The sequence below is a fragment of the Coregonus clupeaformis genome, chromosome 31 (genome assembly GCF_020615455.1).
Source record: "Coregonus clupeaformis isolate EN_2021a chromosome 31, ASM2061545v1, whole genome shotgun sequence".
NCBI lineage: Eukaryota > Metazoa > Chordata > Actinopteri > Salmoniformes > Salmonidae > Coregonus > Coregonus clupeaformis.
In genome coordinates this window covers 8,240,235-8,259,311 of record NC_059222.1, presented here as the reverse complement: position 1 = coordinate 8,259,311, position 19,077 = coordinate 8,240,235, and the positions used below count along the sequence as shown (strand labels likewise).

General features: G+C 44.3%; 1 protein-coding gene across 1 annotated transcript; it reads right to left on the bottom strand.

Annotated features, from left to right (window-relative positions):
- Positions 1 to 1,633: 1,633 nt before the first annotated feature.
- On the bottom strand, positions 1,634 to 18,903 carry LOC121547465 (aconitate hydratase, mitochondrial). The gene is made up of 17 exons (XM_041858776.2): positions 18,826 to 18,903; positions 17,323 to 17,465; positions 16,811 to 17,069; positions 15,040 to 15,132; positions 14,652 to 14,810; positions 14,366 to 14,516; positions 14,004 to 14,108; positions 13,670 to 13,761; positions 13,468 to 13,573; positions 11,583 to 11,740; positions 11,226 to 11,299; positions 5,346 to 5,457; positions 4,934 to 5,215; positions 4,580 to 4,771; positions 4,186 to 4,318; positions 3,926 to 4,047; positions 1,634 to 3,707 (listed from the first exon to the last, which is right to left on the bottom strand). The coding sequence occupies exons 1-17, from the start codon at positions 18,859 to 18,861 to the stop codon at positions 3,576 to 3,578; spliced, it is 2,349 nt and encodes a 782-aa protein (XP_041714710.1). The 5' UTR covers positions 18,862 to 18,903; the 3' UTR covers positions 1,634 to 3,575.
- Between the last annotated feature and the right edge of the window lie 174 nt (positions 18,904 to 19,077).

Genomic DNA, 19,077 nt, shown 5'->3' with positions numbered 1-19,077 from the left:
ACAGTCATGCGTGCATAAATTTTTTTTTGTGTATGGGTGGTCCCGGGGATCGAACCCACTACCTTAGCGTTACAAGCGCCGTGCTCTACCAGCTGAGCTACAGAGGACCACAGTTATCTGTAGCTATCCGATTATGTCGCCTTCAAATAAAGAATGAATTGGTTAGGCAAAGTATCTAATTGAACACTTTGAGAAGTAACAAAGATAGGGGTTGCTATGTGGAAGTATGTACCGACATTGTCGAAATCTAATGACTACAGCGTTCTTCAGCAGCGGAGCATCAATAGGTATAACTTGATACCAAGAAACGCCCATACCAGAAAACGCCCCGAATTGCGGTCTGCAATTACACCCTTCTCGGCTCAGCGGCCAAGTGTGACCAACTGTCTATAATAATATAATAATATGCCATTTAGCAGACGCTTTTATCCAAAGCGACTTACAGTCATGCGTGCATACATTTTTGTGTATGGGTGATCCCGGGGATCGAACCCACTACCTTGGTGTTACAAGCGCCGTGCTCTACCAGCTGAGCTACAGAGGACCACAGTTATCATGTGGTCTATCATGTGCATGTCTATCATGTGCATGCAGTAAAATAGATCATGCTGCAGGCAGCATAGAGAAGGAAAATACAACTGATAAATAATCGCATGGTGCAAAAATGAGTGCAATCAATTGATTGAATGTTATCGATAGACACAGCTTTGTAGAACCAAAACATACACAGCCTGTCTATGCTCAACACTCGAACTGGAGAACGAATCGTTTGGGTGGCTGCTGCAGTTTGCGAAAGATAGCCTATTAGGCAAATCTAGTCCGGTTGCGGTCGCATCTAGACCTCGTTTCAAAGGTATCAATAAATAATCTTATTTGTATACCTAGCAATCACAATTTACATTGTTTGAAGCACAGTTTAATACATTTCAGTCACAGATGACAGCTCAAATAAGGCCTCTATCGGGTGAACGAGAGGCTTGTAGAATAATGATTATTTCGAGTTTTTAGTTGATCGTTCGCCAATAGGGGTTCCTGCTTGCTCTGGGCATAACTTACTCAAATGAACGAAATGAGTCGAACGATTCGTTCATTTGACTAAACATGTGTTGTTTTGTGTTGTAATAGGCGGCTCTACATTCCTAGTAGTCCTAATCATAGAATAAGTAACCCAATGGGCACAGGCGTGAATTCAACGTCTATTCCACGTTGGTTCAACGTAATTTCATTGAAATTACGTGGAAACAATGTTGATTCAACCAGTGTGTGCCCAGTGGGAACATATCATATGTGCTGTGGTTCACTGAATGTGAACATCCATGAGCTCTGATCAGAAATATTGTTGAAAAACAACATATAAACTGTATGAGAGCGGTAAGATAAGATGCTGATCTATTCACTGCGAGTGAAAACATTTAAGAGAGCAGGGTTTCCCAAACTCTGTCCTGGGGCCGCCCCTGGGTGCACCTTTTGATTTTTGCCCTAGCACTACTCAGCTGATTCAAATAAGTTTGGGAAACCCTGTCCTAGAGGGTTGTCTCTCTCCCTCCCTGTCTCACACACACACACAGAGAGAAAAAATTCAAAATTCCAGCCATACAACTAACTTAACCAACAGAGGCAATTGTCTATATTAATTGAAATGTCTGTTTATTTTACAACCCATTTTGACTGAATAGCACTAATTTCTGCAATACAGAAGAAGAAAAAACACCATACATTTCCATACTGTAGACCGGAGGAGGGTAGTGATGATAGTATATTATGAGTTATTGAGATTGTTTGGCTTGTGTGTGTGTATTCTGTCTAGGGGGTTCATGGCTAGAAAGGATTCAGCTTTTGTCAAATTAACATCAAAAGTAGATTTTCCCCCCCTTAATTTTAACTAACCCTAACCCTTTTCCTAACCTTAACCTAATTCTCCTAACCTGCTGCATAAATTGTAACTTGCAACGAAAAGTCCAATCTGACAAAAGCTGGATCCCATCTAGCCCTGACCTGTCTGGGGGGTATTATATCTAACAGACATGGGAGCGGGCTTTATATCTAACAGACATTGGAGTCCATGGCATAATGTCTCCCATTGCAAAGCAGAACACACCACAACAGACTCGGAAAGCTGCTGCACTTTATCACTCAACTTTAATGCAGTTGGATTCGATGTTTCAATGTGGTCTATAAAAACAATTTAATTACAGAAAAATTCATAAAATGTGTAATTCCCTGCTCAAATGTTTCTAGGCAGAGTTAGCTAGTATGTTTGAGAGAGTTCCCATACACTGCTAAGCAATGGGTTTTAAGTGTCTATCTTTGACACATGGGTTCACTTCTGTGGTAAAGACAATGAAAAACACAAGGGCTAGGATTTTAACATGTAAGATTACAAGAAAGGGCGCAAAAAAATACACAGGACAGTGCGAAAGAGTCTGGTAGTATAATCAACACTGTTCTCTATGAGGAGGCTGCATAAAACATATTTTAATGCACATCCAAGCTTTCCGAGAGGAAAAATACAATCACTCAAATATTTTAAGCTTTGACCTGTGTAGTATTATTATTATTACTCGGTGGTGGTGGGATGTTGTTACAAAGAGGTACAGCACACACACACACACACACATATATATATATATATATAGACAAGTCAATTTGCCTTGTATTAAACCGGCAAGTGTATTCTATTCTTTGTATTTTTGAGAATCTACAACAAAATTAACAAAACACATGGTACGATGTGTGTGGATAGAGCAGAAAGGACAAAGCAGCCACTTGATCACACAATCACTAAAGCAGATAGCTCGTGCAGCATACAACAGATACAGTGCTAGACTAGTGCAACTCAGAGACAAGGTGAGTGACTACAGAACGGACTGACAGACTTCAAGCCTCACCAATCAGTTTGAACAGCTGTGATAACAGGAGGAGCTGCAGTTGGCAGTGTGTTAGGTTACCGTTCTGCTCAAAGTAGAGCATGTTGGTTTGTATGTGTGACAATCAACGGTAAGCTTCCCTTTGTATAAAGTATCTGTGAGCCAACATTCATGCCTGACTGACAGTTACTTATCGGTCTACCACAGCAGCTCACAGTACCATAAACAACTGTACAGTAGTACCCGTTTTGTGTGTATGCACTCCTGCTATCTGTACTGCAAGGTTTGACATGTGTTTCTTACATATGAAAAGTTATGTGTTTCGTGTTTGACTTGTCTATACAGTGCGGGGCAGTGGATGTCACATGCAGCGGTTGATGATTGTACTGGACCGGAATCATCATATTGGAGGGGTGTGGCTTTTATTCTTTACAACGGCTCAAAACTCTTAAATGGCTTCCTCTCCTCTGCTCCTTTCCCTGATCACTGATTGGTTAAACGGAGTGGATAGAGTCATCATTAATTTACTTTCACCTTACAGATCAGTGGTAACAAACATAAGGAGCGGGAGGAAGCCATTCAAGACTATTGAGACATCCCATATCTTTAAAACACGGCAAACCTGCCCCCTCTCTGCCTGACCCATGTCCCCTTTCCTCTCAACCCCTCCCCCTGTATCCGTAGCTCTTCTTCCCTCTCTTTCTCAAGTTACTGGAGCTCCTTCATCCTGTTGAGGGCCGAGCCGGCCTGAAACCATTCGATCTGTGTCTCGTTGAAGGTGTGGTTCAGCTGGAACTCATCTTTGGTGCCGTCACTGTGCTTCACTACCGTAGACAGGGGCTGGAGGGACAGGGATTCACCGTTAGATATACATACATGGTGGATTAGTGAAAAACTATATGAACCTTAGCTATCTGGAAACTAAGTCCCAGCCCCTACACTGGAGGTGGGCGATTCTGATCCTGGACAGTCTTTCATTTAGACCATGATTAGTTAAATACGGTTTGTTCATGATGAGCTGGAACAAAAACCTACAGATTGGTTTAAGTGCCACTCACCTTTCCTGGGGCGAAGGTTGCAAGTCCTTTGATGGAGATCTTGTCGTCTGGGCGGATCTTGTCGTAGTCAGCAGGGTTCTGGAAGGTCAGGGGCAGCATTCCCTGTTTCTTCAGATTCGTCTCTGCAGTGAGGAGCAAAGAAAAAAGGTTAGTTGGGTGGATGTTGAAAATGAAGTTGGTGAGGGAAGCAATGTAGATGCAATGTTCTGCGGGCGCATGCGCATACACAATCTGTCACTTTTGGCCTGTACATAAATTACCGTGGATCCTGGCGAAGCTCTTGACAATGATGCATCTTCCTCCCAGGTGTCTGGGCTCCAGAGCCGCATGCTCTCTGCTGGATCCCTCACCGTAGTTGTCATCTCCCACAACCACCCACGACAGACCGTTGGCCTGGGACAGAGGAGGAAGGTGAGGAGAGTAAAAGGAAACTTAAAATCCCTAATCAATTGCAGTTTCTTACACTGATGGCCAAATGCTTAAATCGATATCAAGCACTCTTAGAAAAATCTATAAAAAGGGCTGAATATTAACTAGAGACACAAACAACAGACTTTCAAAGGGAAATTTGAGCAAAAAGTACCCTGGTTGATCAAGTGAGGATGTGGTTTGAGATAGGGGTCAAGGGTCATTTTCATCATCTGGGGCGCTTACCTTGTAATGGCGGGCGACATCAGGCACACCGCCGTACTCTCCCGTCAGCTGGTTCTTGATCTTGTTGACGCCGTCGTTCTCGATGTTGACTGCTCCAATTAGCATGTTGTTGGAGATGTTGTCAAGGTGACCACGGAACTTGAGCCAGGGACCAGCGGCGCTGATGTGGTCTGTGGTGCATTTCCCCTTTACCTGGAGAGAGAGCACAAATTGTGGAATGGGAAAAGGAGAAGAGTAAGGTTGACTGGAAATGATCCTTCAATGAGTCTTCAGTTACAAAATACATTTCTATCTGAACGTTCTGTAACGTTGCACCCTCCTGAACAGACCCCAGTTTGTCCTTTGACCCCTGACCTTGATGAGGACTTGCAGGTCCTCCAGGTCACCTCCGGCCCACTTGTCGAAGGGCTCCAGCAGCTGCAGCCGGGTGCTGGTGGGGCTGACGTCCACCCTCAGCTTGGAGCCACCCTCGGCAGGGGGGTGCTGGTAGGTGTCCTGACCGGGGTCAAAATCCAACTTGGGAAGCTCGTCTGCACTGGGGGGCTCCAGCTTGAACTTCTCTCCGTTGGCGGCAGTGAGGTAATCAACCTCAGGGTTGAAATCCAGGGTTCCTGCAATGGCCAGGGCTGTGACGATCTGGAGGAGGAGAGGACAAGGGAGAGAGGTGTGTGTGTGTACCAGTGTGCAAGTGTATAATATTTCTATGCGAGTGAGAAAAGAGAGAAAGAGTCAGCAAAGCTGGGTGTATTCAGCGTCCTAACAGTACCTCAGGGGAGGCGACAAAGGCGTGTGTGGCTGGGTTGGCGTCGTTCCTGGCGGTGAAGTTCCTGTTGTAAGATGTGACGATGGTGTTCTTCTCTCCCTTCTTCACATCACGCCTGAACAGAAACATCAACTTAACACTTTGTCCCAAATGGCACCCTATTCCCTATATAGTGCACTACTTTTGACCAAAGCCCTATGGGCCATGGTCAAAAGCAGTGCACTACATAGGGAATAGGATGCCATTTGATACACACACAGTATCTTCAGAAATTTTTAATAGGAGATTTAAGTCCAAATGAATAACAGAATGAACATGAATAGGGCTGTGGCAGTCATGAAATGTGTCAGCTGGTTGTCATGCAAAAGACTGCCCGTCTCACGGTAATTGACGTTAATTAACATAAACACGTTTAGCATCGCCAGGCCTCCACACATAAAAGCTGCTGATGCGCGCCTTTGGAACATGTACATACAAAATTAAATAATAATAATAATAATAATAATAATCTTGGTCGACCGAGAGTAGTCTGTTCTTTTGACCAATCAATTGGTAAACATTTTTAAAGGTGTAATTTTCATAGACACATCCTATGTGTTTTAATCAAAATCAGCTATATGCACTGAGCTTGTCTGATGCTTTAAGTGCACTGTTTGATGAAATAATTAAAAAGACACACGACTAGAGCTATTCCGACCGCAGTTGATTTGATTATGCTGGGCAGGCTCAGACTTGCTGCGCTGTGTCTAGCACCTGTTGTCTCTCCCCCTTGCTGCAGCGACCACCACAAAACATCAACAGTGTTTATTACGCTGTCCATGTAGCTGAACCAGCAAAATAATTACAGCCATTTCTGACTGAAAAGTTGTTACCGAAATCCCTCACTTGTTTAGGAAAAAAACATTCCCTACTCCCTCAACCCTTGCTCTCTTTACGTGACACATGTACAGTGAGGGAAAAAAGTATTTGATCCCCTGCTGATTTTGTACGTTTGCCCACTGACAAAGAAATGGTCAGTCTATAATTTTAATGGTAGGTTTATTTGAACAGTGAGAGACAGAATAACAACAACAAAATCCAGAAAAACGCATGTCAAAAATGTTATAAATTGATTTGCATTTTAATGAGGGAAATAAGTATTTGACCCCCTCTCAATCAGAAAGATTTCTGGCTCCCAGGTGTCTTTTATACAGGTAACGAGCTGAGATTAGGAGCACACTCTTAAAGGGAGTGCTCCTAATCTCAGTTTGTTACCTGTATAAGAAGACACCTGTCCACAGAAGCAATCAATCAGATTCCAAACTCTCCACCATGGCCAAGACCAAAGAGCTCTCCAAGGATGTCAGGGACAAGATTGTAGACCTACACAAGGCTGGAATGGGATACAAGGCCATTGTCAAGCAGCTTGGTGAGAAGGTGACAACAGTTGGTGCGATTATTCGCAAATGGAATAAACACAAAATAACTGTTAATCTCCCTCGGCCTGCGGCTCCATGCAAGATCTCACCTCGTGGAGTTGCAATGATCATGAGAACGGTGAGGAATCAGCCCAGAACTACACGGGAGGATCTTGTCAATGATCTCAAGGCAGCTGGGACCATAGTCACCAAGAAAACAATTGGTAACATACTACGCCGTGAAGGACTTCAATCCTGCAGCGCCCGCAAGGTCCCCCTGCTCAAGAAAGCACATATACAGGCCCGTCTGAAGTTTGCCAATGAACATCTGAATGATTCAGAGGAGAACTGGGTGAAAGTGTTGTGGTCAGATGAGACCAAAATCAAGGTCTTTGGCATCAACTCAACTCGCCGTGTTTGGAGGAGAAGGAATGCTGCCTATGACCCCAAGAACACCATCCCCACCGTCAAACATGGAGGTGGAAACATTATGCTTTGGGGGTGTTTTTCTGCTAAGGGGACAGGACAACTTCACCGCATCAAAGGGACAATGGACAGGGCCATGTACTGTCAAATCTTGGGTGAGAACCTCCTTCCCTCAGCCAGGGCATTGAAAATGGGTCGTGGATGGGTATTCCAGCATGACAATGACCCAAAACACACGGCCAAGGCAACAAAGGAGTGGCTCAAGAAGAAGCACATTAAGGTCCTGGAGTGGCCTAGTCAGTCTCCAGAACTTAATCCCATAGAAAATCTGTGGAGGGAGCTGAAGGTTCGAGTTGCCAAACGTCAGCCTCGAAACCTTAATGACTTGGAGAAGATCTGCAAAGAGGAGTGGGACAAAATCCCTCCTGAGATGTGTGCAAACCTGGTGGCCAACTACAAGAAACGTCTGACCTCTGTGATTGCCAACAAGGGTTTTGCCACCAAGTACTAAGTCATGTTTTGCAGAGGGGTCAAACACTTTTCCCCTCATTAAAATGCAAATCAATTTATAACATTTTTGACATGCGTTTTTCTGGATTTTTTTGTTGTTATTCTGTCTCTCACTGTTCAAATAAACCTACCATTAAAATGATAGACTGTTCATGTCTTTGTCAGTGGGCAAACGTACAAAATCAGCAGGGGATCAAATTATTTTCCCCCTCACTTTATATACATACACACACATATATACACACAGTTGAAGTCAGATGTTTACATACACTTAGGTTGGAGTCATTAAAACTTGTTTTTCAACCACTCCACAAATTTCTTGTTAACAAACTATAGTTTTGGCAAGTTGGTTAAGACATCTACTTTGTGCATGACACAAGTAACCTTTCCAACAATTGTTTACAGACAGATTATTTCACTTATAATTCACTGTATCACAATTCCAGTGGGTCAGAAGTTTACATACAGTGGGGAAAAAAAGTATTTAGTCAGCCACCAATTGTGCAAGTTCTCCCACTTAAAAAGATGAGAGAGGCCCGTGGGGTCAAAATGATCACAAGAACGGTGAGCAAAAATCCCAGAACCACACGGGGGGACCTAGTGAATGACCTGCAGAGAGCTGGGACCAAAGTAACAAAGCCTACCATCAGTAACACACTACGCCGCCAGGGACTCAAATCCTGCAGTGCCAGACGTGTCCCCCTGCTTAAGCCAGTACATGTCCAGGCCCGTCTGAAGTTTGCTAGAGTGCATTTGGATGATCCAGAAGAGGATTGGGAGAATGTCATTTGGTCAGATGAAACCAAAATATAACTTTTTGGTAAAAACTCAACTCGTCGTGTTTGGAGGACAGAGAATGCTGAGTTGCATCCAAAGAACACCATACCTACTGTGAAGCATGGGGGTGGAAACATCATGCTTTGGGGCTGTTTTTCTTCAAAGGGACCAGGACGACTGATCCGTGTAAAGGAAAGAATGAATGGGGCCATGTATCGTGACATTTTGAGTGAAAACCTCCTTCCATCAGCAAGGGCATTGAAGATTAAACGTGGCTGGGTCTTTCAGCATGACAATGATCCCAAACACACCGCCCGGGCAACGAAGGAGTGGCTTCGTAAGAAGCATTTCAAGGTCCTGGAGTGGCCTAGCCAGTCTCCAGATCTTAACCCCATAGAAAATCTTTGGAGGGAGTTGAAAGTCCGTGTTGCCCAGCGACAGCCCCAAAACATCACTGCTCTAGAGGAGATCTGCATGGAGGAATGGGCCAAAATACCAGCAACAGTGTGTGAAAACCTTGTGAAGACTTACAGAAAACGTTTGACCTGTGTCATTGCCAACAAAGGGTATATAACAAAGTATTGAGAAACTTTTGTTATTGACCAAATACTTATTTTCCACCATAATTTGCAAATAAATTCATTAACAATCCTACAATGTGATTTTCTGGAAAAAAATTCTCACTGTCGTCTGTCATAGTTGACGTGTACCTATGATGAAAATTACAGGCCTCTCTCATCTTTTTAAGTGGGAGAACTTGCACAATTGGTGGCTGACTAAATACTTTTTTCCCCCACTGTACACTAAGTTGACTGTGCCTTTAAACAGCTTGGAAAATTCCAGAAAATTATGTCATGGCTTTAGAAGCTTCTGATAGGCTAATTGACATAATTTGAGTCAATTGGAGGTGTACACCTGTGGATGTATTTCAAGGCCTACCTTCAAACTCAGTGCCTCTTTGCTTGACATCATGGGAAAATCAAAAGATATGAGCCAAGACTTCAGAAAAAATGTTGTACACCTCAACAAGTCTGGTTCATCCTTGGGAGCAATATCCAAACGCCTGAAGGTACCACGTTCATCTGTACAAACAATAGTACGCAAGAATAAACGCCATGGGACCACGCAGCTGTCACACCGCTCAGGAAGGAGACGCGTTGTCTCCTAGAGATGAACGTACTTTGGTGCGAAAAGTGCAAATCAATCCCAGAACAACAGCGTCTATATCCACAGTAAAACGAGTCCTATGCGCTATTGCTCCAAAACCACCATAAAAAAGCCAGACTACAGTTTCAAATCAAATCAAATTTTATTGGTCACATGCGCCGAATACAACAGGTGCAGACATTACAGTGAAATGCTTACTTACTTAGTTTGCAACTGCACATGGGAACAAAGATCATACTTTTTGGAGAAATGTCCTCTGGTCTGATGAAACAAAAATAGAACTGTTTGGCCATAATGACCATGGTTATGTTTGGAGGAAAAAGGGGAACGCTTGCAAGCCGAATAACACCATCCCAACGGTGAAGCACGGGGGTGGCAGCATCATGCTGTGGGGGTGCTTTGCTGCAGGAGGGACTGGTGCACTTCACAAAATAGATGGCATCATGAGGAAGGAAAATTATGTGGATATATTGAAGCAACATCTCAAGACATCAGTCAGGAAGTTAAAGCTTGGTCGCAAATGGGTCTTCCAAATGGACAATGACCCCAAGCACACTCCCAAAGTTGTGGCAAAATGGCTTAAGGACAACAAAGTCAAGGTATTGGAGTGGCCATCACAAAGCCCTAACCTCAATCCTATAGAACATTTTGGGCAGAACTGAAAAAGCGTGTGCGAGCAAGGAGGCCTACAAACCTGACTCAGTTACACCAGCTTTGTCAGGAGGAATGGGCCAAAATTCACCCAACTTATTGTGGGAAGCTTGTGGAAGGCTACCCGAAACATTTGACCCAAAGTTAAACAATTTAAAGGCAATGCTACCAAATACTTATTGAGTGCATGTAAACTTCTGACCCACTGGGAATGTGATAAAAGAAATAAAAGCTTAAATAAAATCACTCTACTATTATTCTGACATTTCACATTCTTAAAATAAAGTGGTGATACTAACTGACCTAAGACGGGGAATTTGTACTAGGATTAAAATGTCAGAAATTGTGAAAAACTGAGTTTAAATGTATTTGGCTAAGGTGTATGTACACTTCCGACTTCAATTGTATGTTTTTCTGCCAAGTATATTATGCGGTAGGCTATGTATTGTATAAAGATACAATCATTATTTTAATTCAGGTTTTTTATTTTTGGGGGTCTTGGGCTCATATATAGGCCTATGCTTATGCATAAGCTCTAATATGCATATGGCTGTTTTGAATTAATCATCACCTTAGAAAACACTGTCCATTTCATTGGGTTAGCCTTTGAAACATACACAACGACCGTGTTTTCCACTCAGTTTCAACCTGTTGAACTTCAAATTGATCAATCACAGTGAGGTGAGTTTTAAAAGTGTTTGATGTGATTTTCGATTTAATTTGCATTGATGTCAGAGTGGTTAGAGGGACAGTAGAGCCCTGAGTACCAGGCCATTAGCAACCTGATGATAGTTAATGAGTTGGCTACCACTAACACATGTACAGACTGCATAAAAGGAGATTACAGTGACTCAGCGGTCACATTGAATTTTAATGCAGTCATGACTCATGATTGCTGGTAATACAGTCCCCCCAAAAGCCCTTAACATGAATGAGTATGTCAACTCAGTATTACCTGTCCCACTGTCCAATGCAGGGTCCACAGGCATTGGCCAGGACCATTCCACCAACGTCACCGAGGATCTTGGACTACAGAACAACATACAGCTTCAGTTAGGAGCAGCTAGTAGTAGTAGTTCCTGCTGAAGATATCAACATCCAGAGTTTAAATTCCAAATTGGCTACTTATGATGCCCTTAAAATAGAGCGCAGAGCCAATGTTAACATCCTTGATTCTTAGGAGGATGTCAACAATATTCTACAACAGTTATCCTGTTGCCCTGATTTGTTAGGGGAGTGACCAGCACCCCAGACATCCCTGGTCATATCCCCTTCCCCTATCCTAGACATCTGCCCATGCCCAGGGACTCACATATCCATCTCGCTCGATTGTGGCACGGATCTGTTCAGACCCGGGGGTGATGGTGAATGCAGCCTTGCACTTCAGCCCTTTGTCCAGGGCCTGTTTGGCCACAGAGGCAGAGCGGCCCATGTCCTCATAACTGGAGTTGGTGCAGCTGCCAATCAGACCTGAGGGGAGGGGACAGAGAGCTTAACGAGCCACCTGCTGTATGTCTTTCTCAATAGAAAATCTATAGTTCAGTATATAAGGCTAAAGCCAGATATGTATAGTTTATAGATATTCATAATATACACTGCTCAAAAAAATAAAGGGAACACTTAAACAACACAATGTAACTCCAAGTCAATCACACTTCTGTGAAATCAAACTGTCCACTTAGGAAGCAACACTGATTGACAATAAATTTCACATGCTGTTGTGCAAATGGAATAGACAACAGGTGGAAATTATAGGCAATTAGCAAGACACCCCCAATAAAGGACTGGTTTTGCAGGTGGTGACCACAGACCACTTCTCAGTTCCTATGCTTCCTGGCTGATGTTTTAGTCACTTTTGAATGCTGGCGGTGCTTTCACTCTAGTGGTAGCATGAGACGGAGTCTACAACCCACACAAGTGGCTCAAGGTAGTGCAGCTCATCCAGGATGGCACATCAATGCGAGCTGTGGCAAGAAGGTTTGCTGTGTCTGTCAGCGTAGTGTCCAGAGCATGGAGGCGCTACCAGGAGACAGGCCAGTACATCAGGAGACGTGGAGGAGGGCAACAACCCAGCAGCAGGACCGCTACCACCTCCTTTGTGCAAGGAGGAGCACTGCCAGAGCCCTGCAAAATGACCTCCAGCAGGCCACAAATGTGCATGTGTCTGCTCAAACGGTCAGAAACAGACTCCATGAGGGTGGTATGAGGGCCCGACGTCCACAGGTGGGGGTTGTGCTTAGAGCCCAACACCGTGCAGGACGTTTGGCATTTGCCAGAGAACACCAAGATTGGCAAATTCGCCACTGGCGCCCTGTGCTCTTCACAGATGAAAGCAGGTTCACACTGAGCACATGTGACAGAGTCTGGAGACGCTGTGGAGAACGTTCTGCTGCCTGCAACATCCTCCAGCATGACCGGTTTGGCGGTGGGTCAGTCATGGTGTGGGGTGGCATTTCTTTGGGGGGCCGCACAGCCCTCCATGTGCTCGCCAGAGGTAGCCTGACTGCCATTAGGTACCGAGATGAGATCCTCAGACCCCTTGTGAGACCATATGCTGGTGCGGTTGGCCCTGGGTTCCAAGACAATGCTAGACCTCATGTGGCTGGAGTGTGTCAGCAGTTCCTGCAAGAGGAAGGCATTGACGCTATGGACTGGCCCGCCCGTTCCCCAGACCTGAATCCAATTGAGCACATCTGGGACATCATGTCTCGCTCCATCCACTAACGCCACGTTGCACCACAGACTGTCCAGGAGTTGGCGGATGCTTTAGTCCAGGTCTGGGAGGAGATCCCTCAGGAGACCATCCGCCACCTCATCAGGAGCATGCCCAGGCGTTGTAGGGAGGTCATACAGGCACGTGGAGGCCATACACACTACTGAGCCTCATTTTGACTTGTTTTAAGGACATTACATCAAAGTTGGATCAGCCTGTAGTGTGGTTTTCCACTTTAATTTTGAGGGTGAAATCCAGACCTCCATGGGTTGATACATTTGATTTCCATTGATCATTTTTGTGTGATTTTGTTGTCAGCACATTCAACTATGTAAAGAAAAAAGTATTTAATAAGATTATTTCATTCATTCAGATATAGGATGTGTTATTTTAGTGTTCCCTTAAATAGCTATTTAAGGTCTAAACAGAGAGATGGCTGTGATGGCCAGCTGTGATGTCAAAAGGATCTGAAGGCTGCACTGACCCACTTTGACCTCCAGGGGCCAGCCATTTTTCACTGCAGTGGCCCCGATGTCTGCCATGGAGTGGGCCAGGTCGGGGGTGAAGGGCCCGTTGATGTGGGGCTTCAGCTAGGAGGGACAGAGAACGGTAGCATGTTTAGGTTGTGTGTGTGTGTGTGTGTGTGTGTGAGAGAGAGAGAAGAAAGAGCAGGGGAGGGCACTCACCTCATCTAGGTTGATCTCGACCATCGAGTCATACTCACAGCCCGTGTCAGGAACCAGCAGGTCAGCGTAATCGTCAGCCAGGGCAGCAATGTCTGAGATGAGAGGGAGGGCAACGGGTCGGATAAATGGATCAAACATCTCTTTGAAAGAAATGACAAACCTTCCAGGTGAGCGTCCAAAATGGCACCCTATTCCCTTTATAGTGTATTATATAGGGAATAGGGTGCCATTTGGGATGCAATCACAGAACTTCCAAACATATTCAGCACATAACCTGAGAGATCATTGCACATCACACACACACAGACGTGTTTGATGACATGAACTGACTGACCTCCACGACCAGTCTTCTCCAGGTAGGTCTTCATGCGGTGGTTGTAGGGGAACACAGAGGTAGTGGCTCCAATCTCAGCCCCCATGTTGCAGATAGTGGCCATTCCTAAAACACACAATAGGCTGTAGGTTACTACGGGCATTTCTACAACACAAAATGTACTACAATGTGGCTTGATAGTAAACACTTGATTGATGATTGTGCTCCTCACACCATACATAGAAAAACAGAAGTACAGTACATTAGACCAGAGATTAGCAGTGGTCAGCTGGTCACCATCCTAGATAGATTATGAACTGTCTTATTGACGGCATAACCCCTATGAAGTGTGCAGTAGTAAACAAGTCCTCCCTCTCTCTGACCTGTGCAGGAGATGGAGTCCACCCCAGGTCCATGGTACTCCACAATGGCTCCAGTACCTCCCTTCACTGTCAGAATCCCAGCTACCTTAAGGATCACATCCTTGGGGGATGTCCACCCTGACAGCTTGCCTGTCAGCTTCACCCCAATAACCTGACAGGGGACAGGAGGAGAACATGGTTAAGTGAAGTTTATGTAGTATCAGTTGTAGAAATGCATTATACCACTGTACTATATTACTGGGACATCGGAAAAAGGTGTTTTAAATATAAACTGTGAATCACTTACCTTGGGACACTTGAGCTCCCAGGGGATGCCAGCCATGACATCAACAGCATCAGCCCCTCCCACTCCAATGCAGATGGAGCCCAGTCCGCCACCATTGGGTGTGTGAGAGTCTGTGCCAATCAGCAACACCCCTGGGTAGGCATAGTTCTCCAGGATGATCTGAATGGGTGAGATATAATAGTCAGATATGGTACTGCAAACAGATAGCTCTTCATTATAAATGTGCAATATCTTATGTGAACGTATAATGAAAATCTGGACATACATTCATACAATTTTTATAGGAATGTAATTCTATAAGGACATCTTGTCTATAATCAAGTGAGTGCATTACCAGCAACTTTTGTGCCTTCAAAAGTGTAATTTCAGAGTAGCCTTGTTACTGTACCTGATGGATTATGCCAGAGCCTGGTTTCCAGAAGCCCACTCCATATTTAGCTCCAGCACTGGCCAGGAAGTTATACACCTCCGCATTAATATCCTAAGGACCAAGAGAAAAGGACAAATATTATTACCGGTAGTTTATTCTCTAGTCCTGCCTCCATCCCCCAGGCCAGACGATTTTACATTTTAGTCATTTAGCAGACGCTCTTATCCAGAGTGACGTACATTAACAATTAGGGTTAAGTGCCTTGCTCAAGGGCACATCGGCAGATTGCTCACCTAGCCAGCTCTGGGATTTGAACCAGCGACCTTTCGGTTACTGGCCCAAAGCTCTTAACAGCTAAGCTACCTGCCTCCATCCCCCTGTCCAGGCCTTCCCTGATCAGGCCTGGAACTTCATGATTTTAGGGGCAAGGCCATTTGGCCTTCAAGGTGCCCAATCTGCTAGCGCACCAAGGTCATTAACCAAAATAGCCAATAAAATGCATTTGAAAACCAAAAAAAACTCCAGCTATTCTGTTAAGAAAACATGTACATATATAATTTGCCTACATGTCAAAGTGTAGGTGATAGGCTATGTGTATTGGCTACAGCCTCTGTCCACACTGATGCTGACATGAGGGAGGCACCAGAAAATGTAGCCAAACGTTAATGAGACTTTTAATGGAAAATATGTAGGATAATTCATATTAACGTCTAAAGGCTTGATTCTGTCGACATACGAGGCACTGTTCATTCAGATAGGAAAGGCCAGTGCCTGTTGCGCACCACAACGTCACCCACCTTGCAATCTGAGCGGAGTCAGTCAGAATTTTGGAACCATAAACGTAATTGTTTAAAACCTGGACTTTTTATTTTATGAGGCATGTCTTACCTTACTTTAAAGTAGCCTAGTCAAATTCTGGCCATAGGAATGTTGAGGGAATTATTTTATAAACCCTTCCTCATACCATTGAAACCAGTAGGCTATTTCTCTCATGTTCAACATTCTTTCATTGTCCAGCAGCCAAAGACACAATCCTAGTCATATTAACAGCCCATGCTCGTTGTTGCAGCTTTTGATCTTCCTTCTTTCTAAAGGATATTTTCATCTTCGTCACATTTTCCCACTAATTGCATTTTGGAAGATTGGCACGTATAGCCTACTGCCGTTTGCACTTATACTGTGAGGAAATAGTTTATCACCATTTTAAAGCTAAACATTCTGATCTGTTGCATCAGCCAAACTGCTTTTAAACAGGTTTTTTATGTACAGTGGTTGTATGAATTTGGGATCCATCGTCCCACAACTGTCCCAGATACTGTTTGGAATATTTAAGCTGACCAATAGAGAAGGTATATTTTTGTACTATGGGGAATAGTAGATTGACATAGGCTAGTGTTGTCGCTGTTCGTTACTCATCTTGTTGACTGAGGAAAAGTAAACGTGGACAGTTCTAACTTATTCAATGTGCGCCTCGGAATTAGATAAGAATGATGCGCACCGTTGCATCCCCGATGTGTCGGTCTTCACTTGTAGCCTACTACAGAGCTGCGAGGCCTGTGATAAGGACCAGATCACGTGATGGACATTGGCCAATAAGAACTGAGATATCTGAGAGAGCCATGTGAGTGAAAGGTGCTTCGGAGCACAGCGATTGGCAGCTGGGAGATTATTATAGTCAGCCACTTTCACCGCAAGGCATGGATTTTATTAGGGGGCATTACGACCACACAAGGGGGCAGACGGCCATCGCTGTTGCCGGGAAATTCGAGGCCTGCCCCTGACTTCTCACCTTTGCCCTCGCCAGGTCCTTGGCTCCTCCGATCTGGGCCTCGATCAGATGATCGCAGTGGATGGTGGAGGGCACGGCCACCTGGGGCAGGCCACTGCTGATGAACTGCAGCATGGCCATCTGGGCTGTGGCGTCCTGCATGGCCACGCGGTCCGGATGCAGACGCAGGTACGTACGGCCCCTGGCGATGTCCTGCCCCACAGGGTCATCCAGATGGCCGTACACAATCTTTTCTGAGAGGGTGAGGGGACGGTTGAGTCTGAAAGGGAGGAGTGCAGAGTGTGCTGAGAGTGTAAATGGCTACAAATAGCTCTAATTGTACAGTTGACACTGAACATAAAAAGTCTGCGTTACAGTCCCATCATTGCCTTGGCAAGACATTGAAGTTGGCTAAGTCAGAAACAGACTGGCACCACTCTAGAACAGGCCTTCCACACTGGCCTGTAAGCTATCTCAATAAGCATGGCATGAAACAGGGACATGTTCTAGTGTAAACAGAGGGGCATACTGACCTCTTGCGCACGATGTTAACATTTTCATTGAGCTTCTCATAGTTCACGTAGTTGCTGGGCTCAAAGCGGCTCATTGACACTTTGGCCTTGGCATTGAAGGCTGCAGACACGTGCAAGCGCCGCACACCCTGGCCCAGGGCAAGCTGGGGACAGAGATAATTCAACATAAAAAGTGTACATCAAAATAATTTGGGCCTAGATTTAGATAGCTCTTTGGGTGGTGTACTATAATAATAATAATAATAAGCCATTTAGCAGACGCTTTTATCCAAAGCGACTTACAGTCATGTGCGCATACATTTTTACGTATGGGTGGTCCCAGGGATCGAACCCACTAACCTGGCGTTACAAGCGCCATGCTCTACCAATTGAGCTACAGAGGACCATGAGTAGTCAACTTGGATGAAAAAGAGTGCCTGCACCCGCAAAGAAATAAATCATAAAAAGGGAAGGGTGGGTTTATTACAGAAAGTTATGCACAAGTGTGTATATAGAGAGCAGTATGTGGATGGGAGTGGCAAATAACCTCAACATTTTCTTGTTGAGCACATAGACTCATTCTAGCTCAAGGTGAAACAGCTCTTCCTGTGCCTCTAGATGGGAGCTGTGGAATTGTATGGAACCGGATGAGATCATATCATTGGCATAATGTGGGGTAAACAAGCATTTGAGAATGTATGCATGTGTGATTGCCAGCATACCAGTGTCAAATACGAGGACATCTGGAAAATTCTAATGTTTAGTCAATAATCAGCGCTAAATGAGTCCTTCAATGAAAATCCCTGAACCCTGTCATACAACTGACATCTACAACAGCTGAGACATACAGAAATCAACAGGTATTTTGTCTTTCCGTGTCACCAAATACGTACTGTCACTCAAAGGTATGGGGAGGAAACCAGATCTATGAACGTCAAACAGCTCTAAAAATGGCAAGATTTTTTTTTTTTAAACAAGACTTCAGCATAATGCCAATAAGTCAATTTTGACTTGAGATTTTAAAAAAACACAAAAGATCAGAAATAGTCAAGAATCGTATGACAAACTGCTTTCGAATGACACCTCTATTTAGGGACAGTATTCTGACCGTATTGTTTTCACTGGCCAGGCTGCGTCGTGCTTGCCAGCGCCCTGTGTGGTTGCTATGCGCCCTAACCTTGCGTTAACCTTGCAATCAATAAACGTGTCCTCGGTTGAAATGACATATAGAGCGCAATGACATCTTACAGTAGGCCACATTCTTCCAATTTTCAACATTACAAATGGCTTTAAAAAGCCATATATTTGTGTGGAAATGACAAACTTGAGTTCATGACGAAGCTTCGAGGCAACTGGACAAGATGACCTGAAAAGTCGGCAAGACTTTGATCGTACTCTCTCAGACAAACATCATATAAAGACATCAGGTCCACATCCAAAGTGCATTCACTTGTATTTGAGGGTGAATTCTCATACATCGATGGCACATAAATGCAATATAATGTGTGAAAAACTGTCACCTACCTGCAGCCGGGCAACGGTAAGACAGTAGGTCGCCATTTTGTTCACTGACAAAGATGTGTCGAGCAGATGTGACGTCAGATTTTGTAGCCATCAACGTCGCGTGTCTATGCAGGAAAATAGAAATAGAGGTTTTCTGGGTCCTACTCTAATTTTGAATTCAGAAATGTATATACAATATATTTTCTTAACTAATATAGGATATGGATGCCAAACATTAAACCCTGCTATTTTGTATTTAATATTTTGTATACG